The sequence below is a fragment of the Fringilla coelebs genome, assembly GCF_963513975.1.
Source record: "Fringilla coelebs genome assembly, chromosome: 23".
NCBI lineage: Eukaryota > Metazoa > Chordata > Aves > Passeriformes > Fringillidae > Fringilla > Fringilla coelebs.
Window position 1 is genome coordinate 1,571,247 of NC_140049.1, and position 27,894 is coordinate 1,599,140.

General features: G+C 57.1%; 1 protein-coding gene across 1 annotated transcript; it reads right to left on the minus strand.

Moving 5' to 3' along the window:
• SCUBE3 (signal peptide, CUB domain and EGF like domain containing 3) lies at positions 1 to 27,894 on the minus strand (the record flags this gene model as incomplete). The annotated part of the gene is made up of 23 exons (XM_084220505.1): positions 1 to 150; positions 300 to 379; positions 549 to 701; positions 1,114 to 1,311; positions 1,530 to 1,691; positions 1,780 to 1,947; positions 2,216 to 2,377; positions 2,458 to 2,661; positions 2,913 to 3,074; positions 3,152 to 3,268; positions 3,353 to 3,445; positions 3,699 to 3,833; positions 4,024 to 4,146; positions 4,921 to 5,037; positions 6,162 to 6,284; positions 7,410 to 7,526; positions 10,357 to 10,404; positions 13,439 to 13,555; positions 14,499 to 14,624; positions 15,583 to 15,717; positions 18,489 to 18,614; positions 19,564 to 19,686; positions 27,810 to 27,894. The coding sequence occupies 23 exons, from the start codon at positions 27,892 to 27,894 to the stop codon at positions 1 to 3; spliced, it is 3,024 nt and encodes a 1,007-aa protein (XP_084076631.1).

Consider the following 27,894-nt stretch of genomic DNA (forward strand, 5'->3'; position numbering starts at 1 on the left):
CTATTTGTAAGGCCGGAGGAAGCTGGAGACTTTGGAGCGCAGGAGTTTGATGAAGGAGCGGGGCAGCATCTCCTTGTGCTTCTCTGTGTACTTGAAGTAGTTCTGGGGGTGCGCCAGCACGTCGAAGAAAGCTTTGATAAGCTTCTTGTCCTGCAGGGAAGCCGAGCCAGAGGGAGGTTCAGCATCCTCCCCCATGCCCCCCGGAAAGTCCAAGTGCAAGGAGAGCAGGAGGGATCCCCAAAAGGAAGGATGCTCCTGCATCCCCCCCAGCCCTGGGTAACACAGACTTGGGGGCTCACCTTGAGGATCTCCTGGTGGTTCTCGGAGGCGTAGAGCCTTCCATCCCGCACAATGTCTTCCACCAGCTGCTCGTAGTCCTCTGCCAAAAAACACAGGGCATAAGCTGCCACTTGTCCCCAAACCTCTGGCCTCCATCCTTCAGTCCACTCCCCCCAAACACACAGGAGGTGTGAACTGGGGGGGACCTGGGTCCCAAAGTGTGGGGGGAGAAGCATCAGGATGCTGGGATGGCATCTGGCCGTGCTCACCGTCGTAGGTGACGTAGGGGATCTGGAAGCCCCGGGCACTGTTGGCTTCACTGGTTTTGAAGTTGATCCAGAGCTTGCGGGAGCGGGCGGTGAAGGCGATGGGTCTCTCATAGGTCTGGCAGGTCTCGTAGGTGGTGATGGAGGATGGGGAGGCTGCAGGGAACAGCAAAGGGACACAGGATGCTGCTTGCCCATCAGCAGAGCTAGCCCCAGCCTTACTGGGTCAAGGATGGCATCAGGGATGGGAATTATCCAATCTGGGCAAGGCTGAGCCCCCACTAACCCTCATGTTACATACTAGGGATTGTTATTCCTTTCCTCTGGAAAGCACCAGATGGGGCTTTTAACCCCCAAAATGAAGGCTGAGGCCCAGGTGTGCAGCCCAGCTCATGCACATCCCCCTGAGATCCAGCAAGACACCCGGATGGCAGGGTGATGCTCATCTCCCCACTCACCCTACTCCCAAAACTCCCCTCCAGCTGCCCAGGGATGTACCTTTCTCCCTCTCTGCCAAACCCCAGCCTTTTCCTGCCCAGCTCCTCCCCTAAGCACCACGGTTACCTACAGTTTTTCCGCATGACCAAGACGTCGCCGCACTCGTCCTCGGAGGGGAGGAAGATCTCAGGCACCACGATGAGGATCTTGCGCTTGGGCGGGGGGTTGATGTTCCAGGTGCACTCGATGTTGGCAGGGTAATTCCCCGGGTAGTTGGGGGACTCGATGTAGCCCGTGTACTCACCCAGCTCCCCTCCACACTGCCGGTCTGCAAGGCAGGGACACCAGTTCAGCTGGGAACCAGGGCACGGGGGCGCTGGGGGGGATTTGCTGGGCAAGAGGGGCGGTGTCCCATTAGGCAACCCTCCATGCCTGCCTGCATGCACAAAGCACTGAAATGACCCCAAACTCTGCAGGACTTTTAAATACTTTTGAAGGAGAACCCCACCGTTGTCCCCCCCTTCTGTTGCACCCCAGCTCGCCTACTTTTGCACTGGGACACCGAGGTGGAGCCGTCGAAGTCGGTGGTGGTGTTGCCAGGGCAGGAGATGCAGTAATTCTGCCGGAAATCGGGCTGGTAGGTGCCCACGGCGCAGCGGATGCAGCGATGCACGCTCGTGTTGTAGTAGTGCCCAGGGGAGCACTGCACTGGGGGGTCAGGGAGCACAGGGGGCTGTGTCAGCTGCTGGCACAGCACTGCTGGGTGGCCCCATCCTGGGGACCAGCTCTGACCTACCTTTGGTGTCGCAGTCCTGGAAGGAGAGGGCTCCCTCGTGGCGGGTGGTCAGCCCCCCGCCGCAGGGGAAGCAGAGCGCCCGTCCCACCTCGGGCTGATAGGAGCCATGGGGACACGGCTGGCAGGGCTTGAAGCCATCAGCAGAGTGCTGGCCAGGGGGACATTGACCTGCAGGCAAGGCATTGTTCAGTCCTGGCACCCCACATGCCTCCTGCTCTATACCCAGATCCTCTTCCCCCTCAGCCTTGGCAGCACCAGTACACCCAGAGCAAGTGCTGCCCTTCCTGGGGTCCCCTCTAAATAATAAACACCCAAACCATCAACTCCTGTGAGCCCTGGGGATGCTCAAGGCTTTCCTGTCTGCTGGCTAATGGTTGAAGTTGCAGCCCTGGACATCCCCTGAGTGTGCCTCGAGCCCCACCTGTGCCCTCCTTACCGGTGCAGCCGGTGATGTTGGTGGCTCCTATGGGTCCGAAGGTGTCGCCGCGGGGACACAGGTCACAGGAGAGCTGCCCCTCCTTCTCCTGGTAGGTGCCGGGGGGGCAGGGCACGCACTGCTCCGTCTGCCCGTGGTAATAGGTTCCCTGCGAGCAGCTGACTGAGAGCCGGGGGGGACGTCGGTGATGCTGTGGGGGCTGTCACCGCCAGGTCCCCTTGTCACCCCACCACGCTCCTTACCACACTTGCTGGCCAGGCGCTGCTGGCCCGGCCCGCAGCTCTCCTGCCGCTCCGGGGCCACGCTCAGCTTCCGGGCCACCTCGTACTCCATCCCGGAGAAGCGCAGCAGGAACCGCTCCTGGTTGATGGATTTCTTCAGGGCTTTGATGGCTGACTTCAGCTTTTTCTCCACTCTCTGTCGCAGGCAGTGCAGGTTGCAGCTGGCTGGGTGGCACAGAGGGGAATGGGGGTACAGGAGGAAACAGGGATGCAGTAAGAAGGGAGGGGTGGAGAGGGAAGCCCAGAAGCATTAAAACCATCTCCCAGATGCTCAGCTGCAGGTGCTACCCAGCATGTGCCAATCCAGTGCAAGACGAGGACTGGTTTATCTCTCCTTGCTGCATCGGGATGGTACTGTGTCCCTGGTCCCACCACCTGTGCTGACCCAAGACGGGTCAGGCTAGTGCTGTGCCCACCTGTGATCTCCTCGGGCTTGATCTCTGCCTCGAACTCCAGCGTGATGCGTGTCACCTCTTTGTTGGGGGAGTTGCGAGCCCGGCGCCCCTTCCCCTTCTTGGACGAGTCGCACTTGAGGTTGACGAAGGTGACCTGACAGTCAGAGCATGGAGCCGAGCCACCTGCATGGGGGGGACAGGTCAGCACCCCATCCCTCCTGGGGCACAGGCACCCCCACTTCCCCACCATCACACCCCACCTTGTGCCCCAGCCTTCCCGGCCTCCTCCTGCTTGCCCTTGGCCCGGGGGTGCAGGTGGCACTTGGCATCCTTGATCTTGAAGGAGGCTTTCTGCTTGACAGGCGCAGCCACAGTCTCTGAAAGAAGAGGTGGGTGCTCAGCAACCTGGCATGGCCCAACCAGGCTGGTGGTAGCTGTGGGCACCCCAGGAGCCCCCTTACCGAGGCACTGCTGGCTGCTGTTGGTGGGTCTGGGCTGGCTGCCCTGCCGCAGGACGGGGGTCCCACAGCTCACTGTGTAGCTGCTGTCGGACTCTGTGAGGGAGTAAGGGGAGTTGGCTCTGCTGGGGTGATGCAGGCAGACATGGCTGTGCCATGGGGGGATGATGCCCAGCACTCTGCCTTAGAGATCCTGCACCAGGGACCTGGCCCGTGGATCTACACCCAACAATGAGCCTCCCTCCCTCCTGCACTCTGGCTGTTTAGCCACTCCCCTCCCCTCAGTTTAGGCCATGCAAGGAAATGGGGACCCCCCTGCTCATGCTGGTGGTGGCATTAGTACCAGTACCTGGCAGAAATCGGGCCTTGGATGTGCAGGAAAGGGCACAGCTGTCCTTCTTGCCCATCTTGTTGCATGTGAGGGTGGCCCGTGGTGGCACTGAACCTGGCAGGCACTTCACCAGCTCCAAGGGACAAGCACCAGCTGGTGATGACAATCAGGGATGCCCATGGCTGGCACAGCTCAGAGACCCACGAGGGACCCCTGTGCCCTCCAGCTCATAGGAGATTCACCAGGGAGGAGATGGTGCCAGAGCGTGGCACAGAGACCCCAGCCTGGCATCCCACAGCCCCCAGCTCCTCCAGCAGCCCTGCTAGCTCCTGGCCTGACATACCCACACAGTCCTTCTTGTTCCAGTGCAGCTTGCAGCCAGCAGGACAGGTACACTGGTAGCTGCCAGGAGTGTTGATGCAGCCGAATTTGCAGCCACCCCGGTTGATGCTGCACTCATCGATGTCTGTGGGGACAGAGGAAGGGGCAGTGGGTGAGGGGCAGTGGGACCCCTCGGCTCTGACACTGAATCACTGCATTTTCTCAGGGCTGGGACTCTGGATGGATTAAATCCAAGCCCAGCTGGGACAGACGATCTGCACCTCAGGGCATTTCCAGCAGTGCCACAGCTGTGCCAGCTCCATGGGGATAAGGGACAGCCCGACTCCCGGTGTCCCCAAGGGCCGCAGGGCCATCCGAGACAGTGCCAGGGGCTGCGCCGGCTCACGCTGACCGCGGAGCTCAGAAATATGAGGAGGGTCGCTGACCCTCGCCAGCCGGGCAGCGCTGGAGCACCCGGGCTCGTCATCCCGGGCCGCCGGCACCGCTGCCACAACACGCTCCGGCAGCCCCTGCAGAGCATGTTTCATCCACCGCCCCGCTTCCCGGGCGCAGCACGCCCCCGCCCTTGGGAGCTATCTGCCTTGTGAAATTTAAATCAAACCCTTTTGATGTTCCCCTTCCCACCCCGTCACAGCTCCCTGCCAAAAACGCCGGGGATTTCTCCTTCTCTCCCGCTGCAGACAAGTCGCAAATTGTTCCTGTCGCTCCGTTTGAAGTTGCAGACACCAGCGAGTCTGGCTGTGAGCCCCGTCCCTGCCTGGCCTCAGGCCGGGTGTGCGTGGAACCGACCGTCCCCACGGGCCCTCGGGGTGGGCAGTGTCCCCAAGGGTCCCCCAGCAGCCGCACCGCGGGGCTGCCCCAGCCCCGGGACCCCAGCCCGGCGCCCAGCTGGCCCTACCTCCGCAGTGGGTGAGCCCGTAGAGCGTGTAGCCCTTGTGGCAGAGGCACTGGAAGCTGCCGGGGGTGTTGATGCACAGGTGGTCGCAGGTCCGGTCAAAGGAGCACTCGTCGATGTCTGGAGGAAAGGCAAGGGGAGGAGGTGAGAGCTGGCATGGCAGAGGGGCACAGGATTGTCCCCTTCCTGCTCCTGCAAGCTGAGGGCTGCTCTGGGATGCTGCGGGACCCTGCACTGGTATCCTCCAAGGGTCCAGAACCAGCTTGCTCTGGGCATTCAATACAATTTTGGGCATTCAGGATACTCCGGAGGTCCAACACCAGTATGCTCCAGAGCCCTGGGCTGCCTTCCTCCCCCCAAGCTCCTCCTCACCTACTGCAGCAGCACCCCCTGCCACAAGCTCCTGCAGCCCCTCTGCCCCTCAAACGGGCCAAACAGGGCCAGCATCCTGCCCCTGGCACGGGAGGGCTGCAAGAGCCCCCGGCTGCCGCCCGTCCGGGGCAGGGAGGGATCAGGAGGATGCCAGGAAGGGATCAGGAATGCTGTGCGGGCAGGTCCTGCCTCGGGGACGGTGCCAGCAATGTTTGCTCGGCCCCAAGGGCACCTTGCTGGGGCAGGGAGGCCCCGGTTGGGAGGTGAACCCAACCTGGTGGGCTGGAGCATCATTTCATTGGCTTCATTAAGTTAATTGCTGCACTCACGTCAAACTCCCGGAGCACAGAACCTGGACGGAGATGAAAGCAGTGGCAGCCCCGGAGCCTGCCAGCCCCCTCCTTCCCCGGCCGTGTGTTTTCAGGAGGCAACACTCAGGCTCATGCACACCTGCCGTGCTGACCTTGGCCATGGGCTGCGGGGGCAGCAGTGACCTCCTGGGCTTATGTGAAATATGTAGAAAGATGTTGGGACTGGGAGAAAAAGGTGGAAGAAGCAGCATGGAGCAGCCAGCTCCCTCTGGAGTGAGCAGGAGGCATCTTCTCCCCATTCCTGCCCTCCAAGAACTGGGAGCCCTGGCATCTGCCTAATTGCTGGCTTTAGCTCTGCAAGAGCCCACAAGTCCCCAGCTCTGAGACTGAAAGGCTAAGCCCCAAACCAGAGCCTAAATCCAGCACTAATCCCCTGAAGGATGTATGCAGTCCAGAGGAAGGGCCAGAGGAATGAGCAGCCGGGGCAGCAATGCTGCAACAGCAGCCATGGGAGTGCAGGGAGGGGCAGGGCAGGGGGCCTGGGCACTCAGTGCCCCTTACCTTGGCAGTTCCTCTCGTTTATGAGCAGCTTGTAGCCCTTCTTGCAGCTGCACTCGAAGCTGCCCACCGTGTTCCTGCAGATGTGGTCACAGCCGCCGTTGTTGAGCCGGCACTCGTCAATGTCTGGTGGGGACAAGGGACACCCAAGTGTCACACCCTGGCTGGGATGCTCGAGCAGGAGAGCCCAGTGCTCCCCTCTCGGTGCTGTCCCCACCATGAGGGACAATGGAGGAAACCCTTTGGGCTCTGATGTCAGCAGGGGGACGGTGACGTCCTTGTTTTCCCACTAATCACAAAATTTACTGGTAGGAAACAACGTGTGAAATGGAAGGAGACCAGGAGGAGGCAGCAGCCTGCCCTGTCCCTCCATCCCCCAGTGCTGGGGCAGCAGCCCTGCCTCACTGGGGCTGAGGCTTTCTTTTTATGACTGTGAGGGAGCAAGCTGTAAACCTGCCTGCAGCCCCAATAAAACCCCAGACACAGGGGACGTGGCTCTGGGTTATTGCACATCGCTGGAAACTGCAGAACTGGAGAGGGGTGGATGCTCTGATAAAATACCAGGGACAAGGGGTTCTGGAAGCAGTCAACAGGTAGACAGGCAGCCAGCAGTGGGACAGGCTTTCCTTTCAGCTGGGGTCAAGTTCTGAGAGCTGCCAAAAGACACAATGCAGGCAGTAGCCAGCCCTGAGGGGGAAAGTCTGGGGTGCAGGGAAAGCAGCCTGGACTGCTCTCCAGGCAGGGACAGGAGTGTGGGGATGTTGGTGGGACATGCAGCATCTCGGGGTGCTCTCCCCCATGTGGGACCTGGTGCTTGGACCTGGCTGGGCAGTGTCCCAAGAGGGACCTGTGCATTTCACACCCCCAGGGCAGGTGTGCATTCCCTGCACACCCAGCCCTTCCCCTGGGGCAGCTCAGGAAGTGCGGTGGAGTGAGATGGGACAGGACCCTCTAGCCCCACAAGTGCTATGCCACTGCCTCCAACTTGACCTGATCCCTTTTCCTCCTCCCCACAGGCTTCCCAGGGGCATGGGGGCCAAGCATGGTGCCTGCAGCAAGGTGCCCCAATCCCTGTGCAGGGGGTGATTCCTGTCCCCACCCCATGGATGCAAACACCAAGCCAGTGAGCACTGGGGGCAATGTCGAGCTGAGCTAAATCTGAGCCTTTTCTGAGGGCACTGAGGACACAACGGGGGTCTGAGGCACCCAGGGGTGAGCAGTGAGCCCCCAGCCCCACTCACACCCACCTACCTTTGCAGGTCTTCCTGTCAGGCTGGAGCATGAAGCCCATGGGGCAGCTGCAGTGGACGCCGGTGGCCGCGTCGTGGCACTTGCTGTCACAGCCCCCGTTGTTCACAGCACACGTCTCTGCACGGCAAGGGGAGAAAAGGCTGGGGTGAGGGACCTCTGTTCAAAAGGCTGGGGGAGTCACGCCACCCAGATGTCCCCCACGCCACGGCCTGGGAGTGGCAGTGGGTACAAACCTCCCTGCAGAGCCCGGGGAAACCTCCCTTGGCTCTCACACAACAGCAACGAGGCCACAGAGGCGTGAAATGATGAACACATGGGGGCTGGTGTGCCCCACATGCCCTCCTGGACGCCACCTCGGGCAGCTCCAGAGAGGAGGAATTCAGTTTCCCAGGGAGAAAGTCACAGAACTTGTGCAAAAGCAGCCAGACACAGGTCCTGCCGGGCTGCAGCTCCCAGGGATGGGGGTGCACAGCCCCAGTCCCGCGGTGGAGTGGCAGGGGTGTCCTGTCCCCCTCGCTGCCACCAAGCTAGTGAGCCACAAAGCCACGGGTGACCCCGTGCTGTCAGTCCCTGACCATCACCCACTGCTCAGGCATGGTGGCTGGTCCAGTGTCTCAGGCTAATTTGGGAGACACATCATATAATTAAAACACACACTCAGAGGCAGGCAGCATCAGTGGAAAAAAAATCCAGTTGAAAAAAAAAAAGAGCTAATTATTTCAGTATTATCAAAGTCAGCTGTTGCTGGTAGGACTAGAAGGGACACTAATTTAAATGAAGCATTTTCAGCTTGACAGCTTCCCTGTGAGATCAATCCTCAATTTCAACCCTAACCACCAGAACAATGGTTTGAAGTGCATTAAGTTGTTCACAAAGGATAATAAAATATTCCTTTCAGAAGGCTGGTTGCTTGGATAAATGAGGCATTTGGGCTTCAAGGAACCCAAGATGAAAATGCCTTGAAGAAATTCCTTGGAAAGAGCAAATCCCAGGTTCTCCTGCTCTTTGCAAGCACCACATGGGGTAGGAATGACTGAACCATCCAACCATTTGCCGCGGGGCCCGGGAGCTGGGATCGCTCTGTGCTCATCTTGCCACTGCTATTTTTATGATGTCCCATAATAAGAGAACAAAAGGGACCATTTTATGAAATTAATCGCCAGCACAATTACAAAACCTAACGGCAGGGGAAGGATTTCTGCAGATATTATTCCTCCAGCCAGGTCCTCGCGCTGCCCAGCCGTGCCAGGGCCATCCCCCTCCCCGCGGCGCCGGGGACAGGGACACGGGGCGGGTGACACCGTGCCCAAGGGAAGGGAAACTTTCTGAAAGGCCAGTGAATCATTTGTTTAACGCCAGCCTTTGTTCCAGCAGCTGATGCAGAAGCAGCCTGGGGAGGATTGATTTAACAGGGTCACCACTGAGATGAGACGATTGGTTTGGCTCAGGTGCTGCTGCCAGCAGGATGGAGCTGGAGAAGCAGCTGCAGCAGGGAGGATGGAACTCTCCAGAGAACGTGGTGCCCTGGGCACACTGTCACTGTGCTCACAGCCTCCTCCAGCACTGTGGCACCCCTCCTGGCCACTTTGCACCTTTGGGAATTTCACCTGGAATTTCACCCACCCCCCATTCCAGGGCAGCTGCCCAGGGTGGCCATTGGGTATGAGCTCGGTTAGCACAGCAGAGCACCACCTTGAAGGGGGGGACCCTGTTCTGGGTTTGGAGAAAGCTTGGAGGGGGCTGCTGGGGTACCTGTGAGGCACTGGAGGTTGGTGGCGTGGGGCTGGGCTCTGGATTGCCCCGGGGAGCAGCAATTGTTCGGCGGAGCTGGCAGCCCAGGGCTGCTCCCAGCCTGGCGTGACTCACCAGCCACACAGGGCTTTGGTGAGGCCTCCATTGCTCAGGCAGGGAGAGGACAAAGCTTCACACACACACACTCAGACTCTTTTCCACCCTCCTCCATCCCAGCTCTGCTGTCACTGCCTGACTGCCATGGCACTCCTCGCCCTGCTCAGCACCCTCGATGCTGGTGACACTCTGGCCTCCCCTCCACCTTCTGAGAAGTGACAATCTCAGCAGGATGCGAGCCCACGAGCCAGAGGGGATAACAGCTGGGCTGGCTGGAGCGTGGTGATGACACAGATCTGGGGTTCCCCCCTTCTCCCACCCCTGTGTGAAAGGCTCTTCAGAGCCCCCTAAAAGCTGCAGTCTGTGCTCCCTGTGCTGGTGAGCTGAGCTCCCACAGCTCCCAGATGTGCCAGGAGTTTTCCTGTGCCCAGTACATCCAGGAACAAAATTTCCCCACCACAAACAAGATGCTGCACCTTCTGCCTCAGTTTCCTTGGTGGCAGAGCAGAGGCATCACCTTACCTTTGTGAAGGGCTTGGAGACCCCATGGGGATGCAAAGAAATCCCTGGGGAGGTGCCCAGCCTGTAAAGGGCCATTGCTGCTCTGCCATTGCTGCAGCTCTGAGCTGAGAGCCACTGTGCATGGCAAGGCCAAACCCTGGGACACCCTGAAGGTCCCAGAAGGGACCATCCTTGAATGGGTTGGCTCTAGGAAGGGATAACTGGGGGTGCACAGCACAGAGATGGGCACAAGCATCCCCCTCCCCACCAGGCAGCTGCTGGCAGCCCACTGTGAGCTCCTCCTGGGTGTGGGGGTAACCCTGCCAAAGCAGATTGTCACCCTGGCGCGGGCTGGATCCACCAAAGCAGCGTGAGAGCCCCGGCTCATGCAAGCACAGCAGGGGGAGGGGTCCCTGCCCTGTCCCCCAGCCCAGCCCTGGCTGGCCTGGCGTTGGGGTTTGGAAGCAGCAGCGGGGCAGGGTTAGTGAGACATGCGGTTAGCGCAGCAGCTCAGCCCCCAGCCCCGCTATGATCTCCAGAGGAGAGACCATCTACGGTTAGACCCCTTCGTAGAGATAGAGAGAACAAAAATATTTACCATTAGAAAACGTCTCAAGGATAACGTGTTGCTGGAAGTGTCTCTCCCCTGTTTAACATTATAAAAAAGTGATTTAGAAACAGTGTCCAGCAGGGAACTTGGTTGGTGTCACACATCAATGGGTTCAACTCTGCTGCATTTCCAGCCTGGTGGAAACTGTCCCTTTGGGCTTTTTCTCTCCCACCTCCCAAGCATTCCACATCCCTCAGCCTCTCCAAACCCCCTCCAGCTGTGCTGGGCTGGTGGGAGCCCCATGCGAGCGGGAGAAGCGCGTTGTGAGGAGCGTTAGTGCAGCCTGTTAGTCTGGGGAGCCGGGTCCTCGCCCTGGTTGTGAGCAGAACCAGCGCGTGGTGATCCCCGAGCGGAGCCAGGCGGACACCGCGCAGCCACGGGCTTTGGGACGGCAACCGCATCCCACCTGTGCCGCTTGCACCCCTTGGATTTAGCAGCCAAGCCAGCAGCGAGCCCAAATCCTGGGTGTGTTTGGGCTGCTCAGGCTCCCCCATGGGTCAGTGCACCCCGGCTGCGGGTGCAGAGCTCCCGGCACCGCCAGCCCCCAAACCGCCTCGGTCTGGGTCAGGAAATCAGCCATAAAACTTGAGCTGGGTTTGGTTTCCTTCTCCATCTAACCGTATTTCTTCCCCGTCCACCCCCTCCTGCTCCACCAGGGCTCACCACAAGTAGGGGGACAGCAATAGCCCTGCTGCACCCCAAATATGGGTGGAAGGGAGCTGCCATGATGGCCTGGCTAATAAATCTTCCTGGAAAGCCAAAATCTGCATCTACTGTGACAGCTGTTTTTGCATCTCTCTGCGGGCACTGCACCCTTGGCTGCTGGAGGGCTGGTTTATGTGCTTTTTTCAATTCTTTTTTTTTTTTTTAAAGGCTGCTTTTGGAGCATAAATATAAATATATAAGGTCATTGGCTTCCTCTCCCGGCTCCCCCTCCCCCTCGTGCCTGCAGACATGTTGGGAGCCATTAGTGATGGCCCCTGTGCTTAGAGGCATGTTCCTCATTATCTGCATTTTTAAAAGCAGCAATAAAAAGCAGAAAAATGAAAAACACCGGCCGTGGCCTAATGAAACTGTCACTCAGAGGGGCTGATCGTGCTTCCTGCCGCGTGGTGTGATCTGAAGGGAACCTGGACCAGGGGCCTGTCCCGGCAGCCCATCAAACACACCGCGTTCAATTTCAAAGCCCATGGCCTGGGGAACGACTTTGCGTTTCCCCTCACTGGAAACTTTATTCCCCTTGAAATGATGAAATATTTCGGAGGAAATGGGGAAGGGGCGGTGGAGGGGGCAGTGTGGACGGGGGAGGGCTGTTTGCTGTGCCCGAGCCATAAAAACAAGGAAGGGTGGTGATAAATATCCGAGCAGGTACCTCGGCTGTAAATCTGCTGGCCGGGCATCCCCGCGGGGCGGCTGCTGGCTGGAGCACAACCCCTTGGTGCTCCCACGGTGGGGCTGGGGATCAGGAATCCCCCCAGGGAGTGCAGGAGCTGGGCAGGCCCCTTCCTGTGAGAGGGGATTGCAGAGCCCAAAGGCATGAGACGGGCGTGGTGTGGTGGTGGGCTTTGGGCTGGTGCTGCTCCTAAAATCCTCTAGTGCAGTGTTTGATTTCCCCTGGAAAGGTGGACAAGGGGAGAGCTCACAGGGATGTGCTGGCTCTGGTGGGAGATGCCTCCCCAGCAGGTACAATGCAGGGCATGGGGACAAAGAGGGAGACTTTGGCCAAGGACAAGAGGGTGAGTGATTTTGGACACCCCCAAATCCCACCCGCACACCTGTGGTACCCAGGGTCTGAGTGCAGAGACCACCCCCCCAGCAAACAGACTGCTCTGAAGCATTCCCCAGATGCTTTGGAGAGCTGCTCTCTCACCCCCACACCCAACAGGTCCAGGGGGATCCTTGGTCCCAAACCTGCCCAAGTCAGACGCCGCACACAGGGCCCCTCATCCAGGAGGAACCCACCAGCTGACACCCCCAGGGTCCTGGCTCCCTGTTGGAGGAGAGCTCCCCACCCAGGCACAGCAACAACCCCCTGGGAGTGTCCTCGAGGTGGGACAGGACGCAATGGCTGTGGGGACAAACACGAGAACGGCGGGGACCAGGGGCTGTGAGCGCCTGCCAGCAGCCATGGGGGATTGGGATCCACCCTGGGAGCAGCCTGGGGGACAGCAGCGGCATTAAAGCAGCAGTGAGCTGATGGGGAGGAGGGCTTTGCTGGGAGCTCAGCCCCAAACACCCCTCGAGCTGGCAGGGAGCAGCCAGGGGCTCAGGGGGGATCCTCTGCCCTGAGGACGGAGCCATCTGTGGAAAGCACGAAGGGTTTTCTGTTCAGGCACAGCAGGGACATGGGGAGCCAAAACCTCTCCTGCTTCCAGTTCCTTTTTCTTTTTCATTTTGCAGTAAGAACTCAAATGTCTCAAGCAATTGTGGACTTAATCACTCCCCAAATATAACATTTTTTAAATCAAAGCAGCTGTTAAACAGCACAAGCATATGAAACCAGTAAAACTTCTATCTCTGCTTGATGTTTTACAATTTGAAAACACACACAGGAAAAGGACAATTCTGGGGGTGGTTGAGTTGTCAGGTTGTTGGGGTTTTGGTTTTGTATTTTTTTTTGCAAGACAATTGTTCCTGAGCCAAGGCCCTACAATACCAAGTTGGAACAGATTGCTGTGGGCAAACCTGCCCCCTCCACATCTCTCCTCAAAAGCTGCCAGTGCCAGCGACAGTAACAACTCCCAGCACGAGGACATCCTCACAGCTCGCTCTTCAGCAGCACAGACGCAAGCAGGGACCCCTGCCCGCACCCCAGCACAGCAACCTGTCCCCAGGTGTCTCTTCAAGCATCACCAAGATCACTTCTGCTCCCTGTGGCTGTGCAGACACATCCCTGCACCCCCAGGCGCTGCAGCATCCCTCACACACGTGCTGAGCATCCCTCAGCAAAAGGAAATCACCACACATTCAAGGCTCAGAAAAACCCTTCAGCAGGCAAGGACAAATCACCCAGGGAGGAAGAGGAGCCATCCCACACCCCAACCCCTCTGTGGGTGATGCCCTGACCTACCTATGCACGTCACCCCGTCCGAGTGCAGCAGGAATTTGACGTGGCAACCGCACTTGGGCCCCTGGTCGGTGTCGTCGCAGGTGTGCTGGCAGCCCCCGTTGCCGTAGTTGCAGGTCACTGTGGGAGCAAAGCACCAGGGTCACCACGGCCCCAGCTCCTCTTCCCTGCCCACCATCCACATGTAGCACATAAGGCTGGCTGGAAACACCTCATCCCTACCCCCAGAAACTTCCCTCCCTCCTTCCCTTCCTCCCTCCCTCCTTCCCTCACAGATAATTCCTGAAGCCCTTCACTTTCCCTGTGTGATCTTAGCACATGCAGGCTGTTTTGTGGTTTCTCATGTCTTCCCTCTGCATACCTGCTAAATGCCACCAGTGGAGTCCAAGCAAAGGGGACTGGTGGTCTGGTTGTCCCTGACCCTGAATCCAGTGCTGCAGGGGAGGGGTGAAACTTTCCTGAGCTTTGGGATGACACAGGAGCTTTTGGGAATCCCTGCCAGCCCTCCCCAGGGGGCAAGGTGTGCTGTTCATTTAGTTTAGGATTAAGCCTTCATTTCATCAGCGATTTTACACATTTGCTGCACACAGCAAATGAGAAACAAAATAAAAATAATTGCATAAACACACACATATCTATTTAATAACCCTGGCACTGCCAGTGGGATGCTGGCAGGAGATCAGACAGGCTGAGAGCACCACAACCCCCAGGGAGAGGATTCCTGAGCTCCTCACATGCCAATCGCACTCTCCTTGTTCACCTCCCCTTTGGAAAGTGAAACACTGGGACAGGAACAGGGGATGATGAGCCTCTGAGACCCCCTTGAACTGCCATTTCAGCCTGGTCACTTAAGGACACAACATCCCACAGTAAAGGGGGCTGCCAGAAGCATTGTCTGTAAGAGCAGAGAGGCAGAGCTGAGCATGCTGAGCTTCAGGCTCGATGAACCAATTGCTACCAGGGGGTCAGGGCTTTGCTGCAGGGGCAGGAGGTGTCTGTGCCATGGGGACAGGGTCAGGGGGTCCCTGGGAGGTTGGATCCCCAGCCCTGGGGTGCTCCTTACGTTTGCAGTCCCGCTGGTTCTTGGTGAGCTCGAAGCCGGGGCGGCACTCGCAGGCAATGCCCCCTTTGGGGGTCTCCCGGCAGATGTGGGCACAGCCATGGTTCTTGTTCATGCAGTTCATGCCTTCTAAAAGGGAAAAGGAAGCAAAGAAATGCTCCAAAAGCTGCTGGCACTGGGCAGCAGTGGCAGAGGGACATCTGAGCTGGGATGGGATGGGGAGTTGATGGCAGTGAGGGGAAACGTCGTCAGTGAGGACCTTGTGGGGACAGGATAACCCTGGCCAGCTGCTGGCACAGAGCTGCTTGGGAAGGTGGACAAAAACACCTGGGAGCCTTCAACCTTTGATTCACTCCCACCTTGGGTGAGACCCTGCTCCCACATCTCTCAGTGGCTTTAAACCCTACTGAGCTCAAGAGCCAGCACCTGTATCCCTGTCCCCAGCAGGGACCCCCACTGTGGCACCAGCAGGAAGGAGCAGCCAGCTCATCCCTCCTGGACACGCACGGGATGGGGACACAGGAGATGCCACTGCAGCTGCTCAGCTCTCCTGGGCAGAGTGAGATTCCTGGGGAGCTGGAGTGACCAACACAGCTGGGAAGGGAGAAGGAGGAAAGCAAAACCACTCAGTTGGCTTTTCCAAGCAGCAGAGATAAAAATCAGCAGAGACGCAAAAATCTCTCATTTCCTCCTATTTTGGCTAAGAGATTGCTCCAGACGGCAACAATTTAGAGTTAATACCGAGATGAAGGGCCTGGTGCTGTGCAAGACCTGGCAGGGGAAGACGTGTCTCAAGGTGGTGTGAGACACATTTCCATTTATCAATAAATTCCTCTGGGCAGAGGATTAATGTCCCTGGCTCCGTATTGCTGTGCCTGGACAAGGGACCTGTGAGGGTTTTGCTGCAGGACATTGATCACCTCTCCCAACATGCCTGCCATAGATTCACTTTCAAATCTGCCACACCAAGAACCCAGCAGCAGCACCTAAACCCCAGCAGGAGTGGCCAGAGGTGACAGAGGACAGACCTGCCTGATAAAGGCAGGGCTGGAGGGTGGCCCAGGGCATGGAAGTGCTGGGCACTGACCTTCAGGGCGCTGGATGCAGGTGTGCTGGTTGTCACTGAGGAAGAAGCCCTCCCTGCAGAAGCACTCGTAGCTGCCCATCATGTTGACACAGGTCTGCTGGCAGCCGCCGTTGCCCTCCGAGCACTCGTCCAGGTCTGCAGAGGGAAGGTGGCAGGGGGTGAGCACAGCTCCTTGGCACAGCAAGGGGATGGGGACTGGCTGGCACAGATCTGCTGGGCACTAACCTGCTTCCCCCCGGCTGGAAGAAAGGGGAATGCTTGACAGGGTGGGGGATGTAGGCAAAGCCCAGCAGGAGTGGGTGCAGGGGTCATACAGCTTCCTTGACTGATGGCCTCATTTTACAGAAGGGAACAGCAGAACACAGAGAAAGGGCTTTTCCTTGTCCCAGAAAACCCAAAGCACCCAGGATGCTCATCCAGGATGCTCATCCAGGATGCTGGCTGCAGCTGGCCCCTGCTCCCAGCCCCTCAGAGCCTGTCGCCAGCTGAGGATGCCTGCACTTCATTAGGAGGAGCTGGGAAACCTTAGCCCAGAGCAGGGATAATTACTTGTAAGGAAACTCACATCCCCTGCTCTGCCCTCACACCTGTTTTGGTTTAACAAGCCAAGGCTGCAAGGGGCTGGGATGCGGCCCCGTGGCAGCAGCAATGCCCTCGCCCCAGGCTGCTCCTGCTCCTGCTCCAGCCCTGCAAAACCTGCATTTAATGAAGAGTAACTGCCCTTTGCTCTCTCTAGAGGCTTTTTGGGGACAGTGGTGCAAGCTGAACTCACCCCTGCCCTGAGGTGCCAGAGCAACCAGGATGCCGGGCTCGGGCAGAGACGAATCTGTGCCACGGCCGCCCCTCGCCCCCTCTGCCCACGGTGCTGGGTGATGGTGTTGGGCTGGGGAGCGAGGGGCCCCGTGCCAAAGAAAACCTCCTGTGAACTCGAGCGTTGCAGAGCCACAGCTGAGGGGAAAACTGAGCCCACCGGAACCGCCGGGAGAGCGCCTGAGTGACGGCACGTGCCGGGGGCTCCCAGCAGCAGCCCCCTCCCCAAAGAGCACAGCACAGCACACCCAAACCCCTTGCTTTTGGGCAAAACAGATGGACAGATGGACGGCTGAGCAGTGTGGGTGCTTTGCGCTGTGCCCCAGCCCAGCCCTGAGGGTTTGCTCAGAATTATCAAAGCAGGGCTGCAGCTCTAGCTGGAAGTGGCCAGGCAGTGGAGCCCAGGAGCACCCCACAAACTTGCTGTCTTGGAAAGGAGGTGTTGAAAACACCCCCTCACCCACAGGGCAGTGAGGGCTGACACCTGGGCTGCAGCCAGGCATAAAGGGACATCCTCTGCCACGGCAGGAAGCTCATGGCTTCCTCCAGTGCTCATCCCAGCCAAGCTATGTCCTGCAGATGCCAATAACCCTCCTCAAATCCCCCTGCTTAGAACAAGGGCTTAATGTCTTGCAACTTCTCCTTCCAGCTCTGCTCAAAAATGAGGAGGCAGCCGTTCAAACCCGATGGCTGAAATGAGACTCCGCTTCTCTAATACCTGTTTTATTAAAGGCAACAGAGATGGGCAGAAGCCAGCAGGGCCTGTGTCAGGACGAGGGCTTGAATTCCTGTCCTGGTTCAAAAGGTCGCCCAGGATGGGCAATGGAGGGGCCAGTGGACTCAAGTGGGCAGACATGCTGACCCCTCTCCAGCTCAGCTCCTGCCCGTGGCACTGGCAAAGCCTGGGCACAACACGCTCCTTTGCTCTGCTTCTCTTTCTTTTGACTAAAGGGGGATGCAGGCAGGTTGGGCAAAGCTCGTTGGGATCAGAGATGAGATGCTGGGATGAGCTAAGGAAGGGCTCAAGGTGGGAGCCAGCATGCTCCCCCCCAGATCCCCGCTTGGCCGGCTGCTCCCCAACCATCTCCATCCCCTCCCACCCAACTCTGTAAACACATGACGTCCAGCTTTCCTTTCTTCTTCTCGGGCTCATCCTCCCCCGGGAGAGGAAGGCAGAACCAGCCGCCCGCCCGCGCCTCCTCCCAGCTGTGTAAATCTCCCCCCTCCCCGAGGAGGCTGCAAAGATCCCGGTGATGGTGGTTAATGCAAAGCGTATGTGTCCATAATCCCTTCCCCCTCCTCCTCCTCCCAGTGATGAGCTCATTAATGACCCCTCTGCAGACACTAATTGGAAAATAGCATGAGCTGCAGGCAGAGGGGAGGCGGGCGGCCCCGTGCCCCGGAGCTCCCACCGCGGATGCCGCGGGAGGAAGCGGGTGACGGGCGCGGGCAGCTCGATGGGCCCCGGGGCTCTGACGGGAGCTTTGGCTCCGCCGCGGCCGGATGGAGTTTGGGGCGGTGGGAAGTAGCAGGGAGGATGCACGGCCGCTCCGTAGGCAGATGCCGGGTTTGTCTTGGCCCGGGGATTATTTATCCAGTCCCTTCGCTGGTTCCCATCCCCACCATATTTGCTATTAACTCATCTATTTTGGCAGGTGCAGGGCTGACCTCAAGCACGAGCGGAGCGAGCGGCAGGGCCCGGGTGAGCCGGTCCTGCCCTCGGCAGCGGCACAGAGCCGCTGGCCCGGCTGCTGGCTGCAGGATGAGGCTGTGGGGAGCCTGTGCCTCACCCCAGCAACTCCAAACCCAACTCTCCGCATTTTGCCTCTCCTCAACCCTCCCAGATGGACCCACAGAGTGAGTTTTTCTCCCAGCATGGAGCATCCTCCCTTGGCATCACCCAGGGAAGCAATCCTGTCCCCAGCACAGGACATGCCTGCAGCTGCCTTAGTGCCCAGGGAGGGCCACCACGGTTCCACAGCTCTACAGCAAATCTGGGGGCGTTGGGTGCTGGGAAGTGCCCAGCAAGGAGAGCCAGCAGGTCAATCCTAAGGTGCTGCAGCAGCTGAGGAGCTGCAGGCACCGGCATCCCTCACCCAGGCAGTTGTGGCCGTCGTGCGCCAGGCGGAAGCCGTCGTAGCAGGTGCAGCGGTAGTTGCCGGGGATGTTGACGCACTCGTGCACGCAGCCCGCGTTGTCCTCCCGCTCGCACTCGTCAACATCTGCAGGGGAGAAGGGCAGGAGAGCTGCAGGGCTGCCCCAGCTGCTGCCCACCATGGGTGCTGCTCCCCATCTCCAGCATCTTTGCCACCCAGCTCGTAATGTGCCCTGGGGTCTTCTGCTCTCTCTGCCCATTCCAGCAGCAGGTCCTCAGCTCCATTATCACCTGCAGCATCCCTCCAGAGTCTACAAAGTCATCCCCGTTCTCCTCAGTCTGGCTGCTGGAGGTCCAGCTAGTCCAGTGTCTCACAGCTTTAGCTTGGTGCAGAGTGCTGGGATCCTCCAGGGATTTCCCAGGGTGCTGGCAGAGCAGCCTGTCTCCATGGCAAAGCCCTGCAGTGCCTGGAGCACTTTAATCCCTCTGCTATTTGTACTCGGCCCATCCTGACCCTGAACCTGCTTCCAGCTGGGAATTTTTCCCCGGCCCAGTCCTGCTTTCCTGCTGCTGCTGCCCCAAGGAGCCCATTTTCTTTCCATTCCCTACTCAGTTGTATCTATATATAGATATTTGCCTACACCTATATCAATATCTAGATTTACACCTATATCTACATCTAAATTCATTTCTACACCATCTGTATCTCTGTTTCTGTGTCGTATTTTGAAGTTTGTGTTTTAGCTGCTAACACAGTTCTGCAGCCTCAGGGTCAGAAATCCTGCAGGAAAATAAGCCCAGCTTTGTTTAAAACAAGCCCCATGTGACCCTTCATGAACAGCCCCAACCATATCAGGACAATGGCTGCCAGCATCACCAGCAAGGACAGAATCCTCTCTATCCCCATGCACTGTCAACAGGCCAGGAGTTTGGGGCACAAAATGTAAAGAAAAGGTTCATAATGGGCCAGGGTGAACAAGTGCCTTTTTGCATGGGTTGATGAGGCACTGCTGGCCTCTGACTTGCTGGGGCTGTCACTCAGCAGGACTCTGGCTCTGCCAGTGGTGTGTCCCTACCTTTGCAGTGCTTCCCATCCCCGGTGTAGCCGGACTTGCAGATGCACTTGTAGGACTTGGGGGTGTTCTGGCAGATGGCATCGATGTGGCAGTTGTCGGTGCCCTCCACACACTCGTCAACATCTGCAAGAGGACAGGTGAAGGAGCAAAGGGGAGAGCCTAGGACCTCTACCTGTGTCCCCATGGGAGCCACCACCCCAGGTGACAGACCCCAGCAGCCTCTGGTTCCTCAGCCAGCCCTGGTGATGGGCTCTGGACGTGGTGAGTCACTGGGTCCGATCTCAAACAGCACAACCTATGTCCTCTCTTGGACACATCACTTTGAGATTCCCTGGCCCTTTCATGTGCCTGATGATAGGAAATGCTGCTCCAGCACTCCCAGTCCAGGCTGGAGCCAGCCCAGGCAGAGGTAAAAGTCTCTGTCTCCAATTAACTGTTTCCTGAGCCGACCAGGCACCCAAATAATCGTCATCACTTTCTATTCTTAGGCGCCAAGGAATGTGCACGAATTAGCTGGGACCACACTAAATAAACCTGGGAGCCAGGAGTGAGAAGCAGGAGGGAGAACTGGGAAAAACATCAAGGCTTCCATGGGGACACGGACAAAATTTGCATTGTCCCCATCTCCCTTTGCCCCTCAAGCCCCTTCTCTGGGATGCAGTGCTGTGGTACCCAGGACATCACATCCAGAGCTCCACGTGCTGGCAATGGCCTCAAGCAGCAATGCCCAAGGGTTTGCTGTGACAGGAGGCCATGGGAGAGGAGGTTTTAATGGTATTTGGGAAATGGAGAAGCCTCAAGCACATGGAGTTGTGAGCAAAAGGCCGTTCAGCTGGCTCTCACTGCTCTGGCAGTCAGGGAGATGTGGTGCCCTGAAGCGGGCACGTGCCCTCCACGACTGCCAGTGCCTGGAGATCAGGCAGGGCTGAGCATCACCCACAACCCTGCAGGTGTGGGCAGGGCTCCCAGAGCAGCCCAGGCTCCAGCATCAACCCCACTCCTGGAGGGATTTGCCTCCACCTCCTCTCGGGGAGGAGGTGGATAGGAAGGGGATAGGAAGCTTCTCACTGGGAAAGTGGGACCTGAGAGTCCCTCCAGCTTCCCTGTCCCCCCATCAGGAGTAGCGTGAGGCTTCAAAGCTCTCAGCTGCCTTTAAAGGACTGCTTATCAGCGGCCCCAAGAACAGGAGCTCCCCAGAGACCCAAAACATCCCTGCAAGCGGCAGGCGGGCAGGCAGCCCCGCAGCCCCGCGGGACAGGGGCCACGGCCGCGGGAGCGGCAGCCCGAGCGCGGTGCCGGCCACCCCGGCGGCTCTGCCGGGGGATGTGACTCAGCCGGCCGGGAGGAGCGGAGCTTTGTCTCTGCATCAGGGAGGCGGCACGTGCCTGCGCATTGTATAAATATTTACAGCCCGCATTCATATTTGTTATTTGACATTAGCCATGGCCCGCGGCCACCACGGCCTCCCTTGGGCCATTAATCACCGGCTGGAGGCTGACCCACCACGGTGGGGACGGTGCAGGGGTTGCACGGGGACCAGGGCCCTGCTCCCGGCTGGCACCTACGGCAGCCACGGCACTGGTCACGGTGCCACGGAGCTGCGGCCACCCCAGCACCCAGCATCAATCCCTGCCTCTGCCAGGGTCCCTTGGGCCACTTGTCCCTTTGGGGAGCTGAGTGTGGCTGTTCAGCATCCCAGTGATTTCAATTCAGGCTCCTGCATCCCTCACTGGGCTGCCAGAGGGGTCTTGGGAGGTTGTGGCACTGGAACAGCGATGCCAAGTGCTGGCCACAATGGGCATGAGAACTCAGCAGCAGCAGAGCTGATGCTGACCCAAAGGTCTACGGAATCTGCAGATCCTGGTCCTGGCCCTGCATGGTTGGGAGTTCCCTTTCAGGTGTTCCCCCAAAGTTATAAATCACCTTGAGATGCTTTGAGTCACGGTGCCAAGGTGACAGTTGTCAGGTCTGGCACCCTGGGCACCCACCCTGGCACACAGGTGGGAATCAGCCCCCAAACAGTACAGACCATCCATAAAACCCCATCTCCTTCCCCTAAAAATGCTCAGAACATGAAGCATCCACCAGGCATAAATCACATCATTGAAACTTTCCCAGCCTTTTGCCAGGAATCTCACTTTTGGGGGAATTTTATTTCCTATTTATTTTTCCTTCTGCACTCTCAAACTCAAGACCACGAACAACAGGCATGAGGCACCGAATGCACCATTGGCTCTTTCCCATTCTCACATGTAGAGCATCCTTTTTGTGTCTCTTTTTTCTTATTCTGTAACTTCAAAGGTTGTCTAACTTTGGAAAGATTACACAGCAGCAAAAGTACAAAAGAAAACATAATCAGTTTTCCACTCTAATTTTTCCAAATCTAGAGTCATTCTGAAAGGTTACAGGATTCTAAAAAAAAGAAAAAACAAAAAAGTGTGTTTGTGGGAAGAGTGAATAAATACCCTCCTGAGCACTCCAGGAGCCATCCTGGGATTGGCAAAGATCCCAATTTTAGAATGCTGAAATTTTGACCGCTCAGTATCCTTCAGAAATGATGTAGTGAATTAAACCTGAAAAACTCAGGTTTTAGCATTTTTGTCAATGCAAGCAGCATTTTCCCATGAAAGGGAAGGTTTTCTCTCAGGCCAGCCCATTTTTCCTGCAGGAGAATTTTCTCTATCCAAAAAGCTGCCTGTGACCTCACTGCAGGTGCTCTGAGTCGCTGCCACCATGTGAGAGGGTTCATCTCCAAGACAAGTGAAGATTTAAAATTTTTTTAAATAAAAAAATCCCTACTGATGCTCCTGTCCCTATTTGCTGTCAGTGGTTCCTCGCTGGTGTGTGCCCTGCTTGTCCCTCCACTCCAGAGGAGCTGCTCCATTCAAGGTTCCAAACCCAGGTGGGCTTTTTGGAGGGTTTGCCATACCTGTACCCCTACACCCCTTCCATTTCTTCCTTCCACAAATAACCAAACCCTGCTGTTTTTCACCCTAAACTGCCTGAAATGAGCCCAAACCGGGCAGTGCACATGGACGCATCGTGCCTCAAACCCCCGGCACGGGGAATTCTGCGCCCGGCCGGGAATTTGGTTTGGATGAAGATGCTGAGTCTGGCTGGGGACCACAGCCCCATCTCCCTGGGGCCGAGCAGGGCTCCTCGGAGGGCAGCAGCATCCCTGGCACGGCCACCGCCGGGGGCTGCGGGAAGGGCAGGAGGTTGCGGCGCTCGCCCCGCGCCTCGGGCCATGTTTTTTATTCCGTTGTGGGTGGGATTTTCCAGCGCTGGCTGTTGGGCCCCGTTCCGCTCCAGCTGCAGCTTTATTCTCCATTTCAAAGGCAGCGGAGGCAGACGGTTTCAACGCCACTGCCATTTCGAGCGTGCCAAAAGCGGGGGGACCGCCACCTCCCCGGGACGGGAGCGCACCCACGGCGGCCGCGGGGCTCGGAGCCGGGGGGAGGCGGTGGCAGAGCCCTCCGTGCCCTGCGGCGTCACACCCGACAGCGGGCGGGGGGATAAAGCAACAGCTCGTATATTTTTAGAGCCTGGATTGAGGCTCTTTCCTCACTTCCTTATTTTGTTTAAAAAAAAAAAAAAAAAAAAAGATGGTTTTAGCCCTAGGCCAAAAGTCCTAATAAATTTGAGGAGGGGGGTGAGACAGGACAGCAAAAACTGGCCTGGAAAATCCTAAACAAACAAACCCACCATCCTTTCCCCCCCCTCTCCTGCAAGTGCTTCAGCTTTTTCTACAAATTAATTTTATTCTTTGTTTTTATATAGGCATATATATTAACAGCCTGTCTGTATGGGGATGTGTGTGTAGCTGTTGGCAGACGTGCGGAGTTTCCACTCGGCCTTAATGCCAAATTAAAGCTTTATAACTTCAGTAGCTCCTTTTACCAGGGTATTAATAACCACCTCAGACACTGTGGTGCAGTTTATTAATCATTTGTTCATCCAGGGAGCTTGCAAGGGTGACTCGTGCTGCAGCGCAGCAGGACTGGCTCAGGGCATGGCCACGGGCAGTGGCAGCCCCTGGGAGGGGATCTGGGCCAGGAGGGGGGAGGAGGATGCTCTGCAGGGCAGCCTTCTGTCAGCTGGCTAAAGAAGTGTCATCTGCACTCAGAGATCCTGACTCAGGCGCTGGGTGATGTCTTGCTGCCAGGATGGGGGTGCCAGGGGGCAGGTACCTGTGCTCAGGATGGCTCAGAGGGGATGTCTGCATCTCACCATGCCATGGAGACCCCTGAACCAGCCCTGTGCCCTGCACACCCACACAGCTTTCCCAAAAGCAGGTGGGACACAGGAGGGGCAGCCCCAGCACCTGGCCCTGTGCAATGATGGAGGAGGAGCCACAGTGAGCACCTGGGGCCATTCCCAGCCTGGTGACCCTGCTGTCCAATGCCCAGACCCTGCTCTATAACCCTCACCCTGGGTTTTGCTTCCCCAAAGCTGTTAATGACCCAGAAAATGGCTTTTTTACCCCACTCACTTATGCTTCCCACTCCCATGAGGGCAGAGCCAGGTTGAGCTGTCCATCCTCTGCAGCAGCCCAGGTCATCCTGATGGACCCACTGCCATTCCCTGGGTAGGAAATGTTCCCTCCACCTCCATCCCACCTCCTTGTGCCAACCCTGGTCACTTCACCCCAATTCCATCGAATCCCACAGAGGGTTTGGTGCTCCACACCAGCAGCCTGCTCATCTCTCCATGGAATTGTCATTGCTGTTGTTGTTCCTTTGGCTTATTGGACTGACCCGGCCTTGCCTTAAAAAATGTGTTTGTTTTTTGCTCTGGGAGCAACAATCTCAAGATCTCCAACGGGGACACAGCCTCTCCAAAACACAGCCAGGCATCCTCCAGTGCTGCCAGACAGAGCAAACTTTATTTGCCATCCCAGGCTTCTCCTAAAGCCTCTCAGGGGACTTAGAATTTTGAAAGTGAAGGCTAAGGTCAATCATGCATACTATTTTCCTAAACTGAGTACTCTGGTGTGGCTGTCTGTGAAGGAAAAAAATCTATATAAAATAAAAATAAAAGACAAGAACCCCCAAACTCCTGAGCAGTTTGGAGAGAGCAGTACATCGGCACTGGAAGACTCAAGGTGTCTGAATATTTATACTCCAGTTGGCAGTTACAAAAAAACTCTTCTTCCCTCCTTCCTACCCACCCCCTCCCCTTTTTTAATCTCGGTACAGGCATGTTAGACGTCCTCAGTCAAAGATCTCCTTTGAACTGTGTATGTGAAATGTTTACAGTTTTACATTTCATATTTCAGCGGGGCGGAGGGGACAGGCACAACAGTCACACACTGTGAATGCTGGAGAGGTAGGAAGGCAGAGGCCAAGGGGGAGGAGGTTTGGCTGCAATGGGAGGGGAATCAAACAGCATCTCCACGCTGCAATTGGAAAATTTTAGACTCCTTAAAAAAATACAGAGAAATAATTGCTGGCGATGTAGGCTTTGCAGGTGCATCCCAGCACAGCAGTGGGACAGTAGCTGTGGCCCCAGGCAGCCACACAGCACCAGCCAGGAGGGCTGGAGTTAACCATCCACCATCCAGGGCCCAGTGGGCTGGGCTGGGGCTGTCATCCCACCCAGGACCCTGAGCTGGGGTCGTGGGAATGCCAGGGGCTGCAAACCAGGCGCTGGGATCTCCCGGGGAGATGCTGCCTCTCCCTCCTGCCCCACACCACAGCATCATCTGAGGGGATGTGTAATTAGCTGCAGGGAGAAGTGGCAAATCCTGGGATGTGTTCCAAGGGATGAGGGTGCTGCCAGAGGGGCTGGCACTGCCCGAGGAGGGCACAGAGCTGCCAGTCCCTGGGAGCATGTCCCTCTGTCCTCCTGAGGGACGGATACTGGCAGACAGCAGGTAAGGGCACTGCTCCACTGAGCACAGGAGCTCAGGACAAACTCTTCTGTCTGGAAGGCTGTGAGATGGACAGACAGACAAGAAGCTGGGACCGGCAGTGACATTATCTATCCAAAACCCAGAGGAGTGCTGGGCACAGCAACACGTGGGCAGCTGTACCTGCGGACTGCAGACGTGAATGTGTGTCAGGAGCCTCCCTATGGCTATTTAGATTTATGTTGCCAGCTCTCCTCTTGAAAGCTTCCCTAGCCCTAAGCTGACTCCACAGCCAGCCAGGTCCACTGGCAGACACCCTCCAGGCCCAGCAGCCAGCTCTCTAAATCCTTCCTTCCCCACAGACTAAACTTTCTGGGGTAATTCAGTACAAGAAATGAGCCAGCAAGCCCAACCCACGACAAAATGTTATCCCATCAAGAAAAAACAGATGGGAGAGGAGTCCTTCCCAGCCCGTGACAGTCACCTGGCAAGGGTGGCTGTCCCTCAAAAGGGCAAAGGTTTTGGGGTGATGTGTTCCCCATCCTTGGGGTGTCGCCTGCCACACACACCTGATGCTTTTTCGAAATATCCTGCTAACACATGTCCCAGACACACAGAGTGGGTTCAAAGAGCTCAGTGACAGTCAGAAAACCCAGGAGACAGCAGGTTCTGAGGACAGGCACATGTTGTACCTGCCATCAGTGATGTCCACGAGTTCAGCCTCATCCAAAAAGGACCACCAGCACCAGGCCCACCCTGCCCAGAGTCCTTGCAGCCACACAGACACCAACCTTTGCCTCTCTGCAGACACCTCCCCCTCCCCAGCCCACAGAACCCCCCAGCTGCAGCCTCAGGGATCAATTCCTCAGCACAGCCCCCCCGGACCCCCGGGAGGAGCCAGCGCTGTCCCAGGCGCACGGCGGGCGATGAACCCCGGCACAGCATTGAGCTCACCTCTCTCCACCCCCACTCCACCCCTCTCCTTCCCTGAAGGGATCTGTCAAGTCTCTGCACGATGGAATTTCACTTTGCTATTTTAATGCAATTCTGGCTCAGGCTTAAATGGAACTGGAAACCAAAAGGCCTTAATAAATAAATATTATGATAAGAAATGAAAGCAATGCATACACTCAAGATAATTTGAGGGGGGATAAAAACCTAAGCATTCCTTTCTGTGCCTAAATCATAAAGCTTTATGTGAAGCTGGACGCCTTCTCACCAAACCTTTGCCCTGGAAAAATCTCTCCTGCTTGCCCAGGCTGCCCTCCGGAGAAGTCGCCTATTGTTTTAGAAACACTTTGAGCCAGATAAGACAATAGCCTTGAAATTCCTTCTAACTTTGTCGGTGACAGGGCTGGGGCGACCATGCGCGTGGCTGGAATCCTCCTACAAGAGATCTTTCATTATAGCCTGCGCTCCGAGATTTCATTCACACGCTATTTAATCTCGCCGTCCGCACAAACACTGCAGCTGCCACAACGGCACAGCCAGAGAAACCTTGCATGCCACGGAAAGAAAAAGAGAAAACCCGACAGATTGTGCAGATAGTGGGGAATGAAGGAGAAAACCCCCTTTGAGGCGGCCAACGGGACCATGTATAGGGCTGTGTGTGCTCGTGTGGGCGCGCGCACTCCCGCGCGCGTGTAGAGAAAAAATCTGAGCTAAATATAGAGGTGCTATAGAAAAGCCAAGGTATAGATAGACCATACATAAAGCTCTGTGTGTACGTCTGGGAAGGGCAGGCTCTGGCTCAATACGGGAGTTGTGAAACAGAAAAGCCCGAAGTTGATAAGGATGGGACGTACCTCTCTTTCCACGAGATAGGGAAAGAGCTCCCTTAATTTTCAGGCTTAGCTGTGCTCAGCTACCTGAAGTTTCCTGCTGCCCAACATCTGAGCCTCCCCCGTGCTGATGTGAAGTCCCCGAGCACAGATGCAGCCTCCCGGCGTTATCAACGCCCGCTCCGCCATCCCTGCCCTCCAGCCCAGCCCGGAGCAGCCTCCTCACCCACACTGCTGCCCCATCTCACAGACACAAAACCAGCAGAGCCCCCCAAGCCTCTCCAAACAGCCACATTTTGCCTGCGATGGATGCAGACTTGTTTGCCCACGCTAATTTTCTGCCCCTGCACCCCCTGCCTCGAGATAAAGAGTCCAAACCAAAAGAACTAAAGTCTAAGAAACGCAACTCATTAAAGAGTTTTCAAAGCCAACCCCAGTTCCAAGGCAGCAGGCGAGAATATCTGCAAGCGACATTTAAAATCCCCTCCACTGTTTGTTGTTACTGCTGCTGCCTTCTCCAGCCTGCACTTAAACCCCAGCTCTAACGAGGAGATCCGGCTGCCCAATCCACACATCAAACAGCAAACCTTCGAGCAGGGAAGATTTTCTCTTACCTTGACTGGCTTTATTTGCCAACGTGTTTCCAGAGTGGAGGAGAAAGAAAAGGATGGAAAATCCAGCAATCTGCAAAGCTCCCAT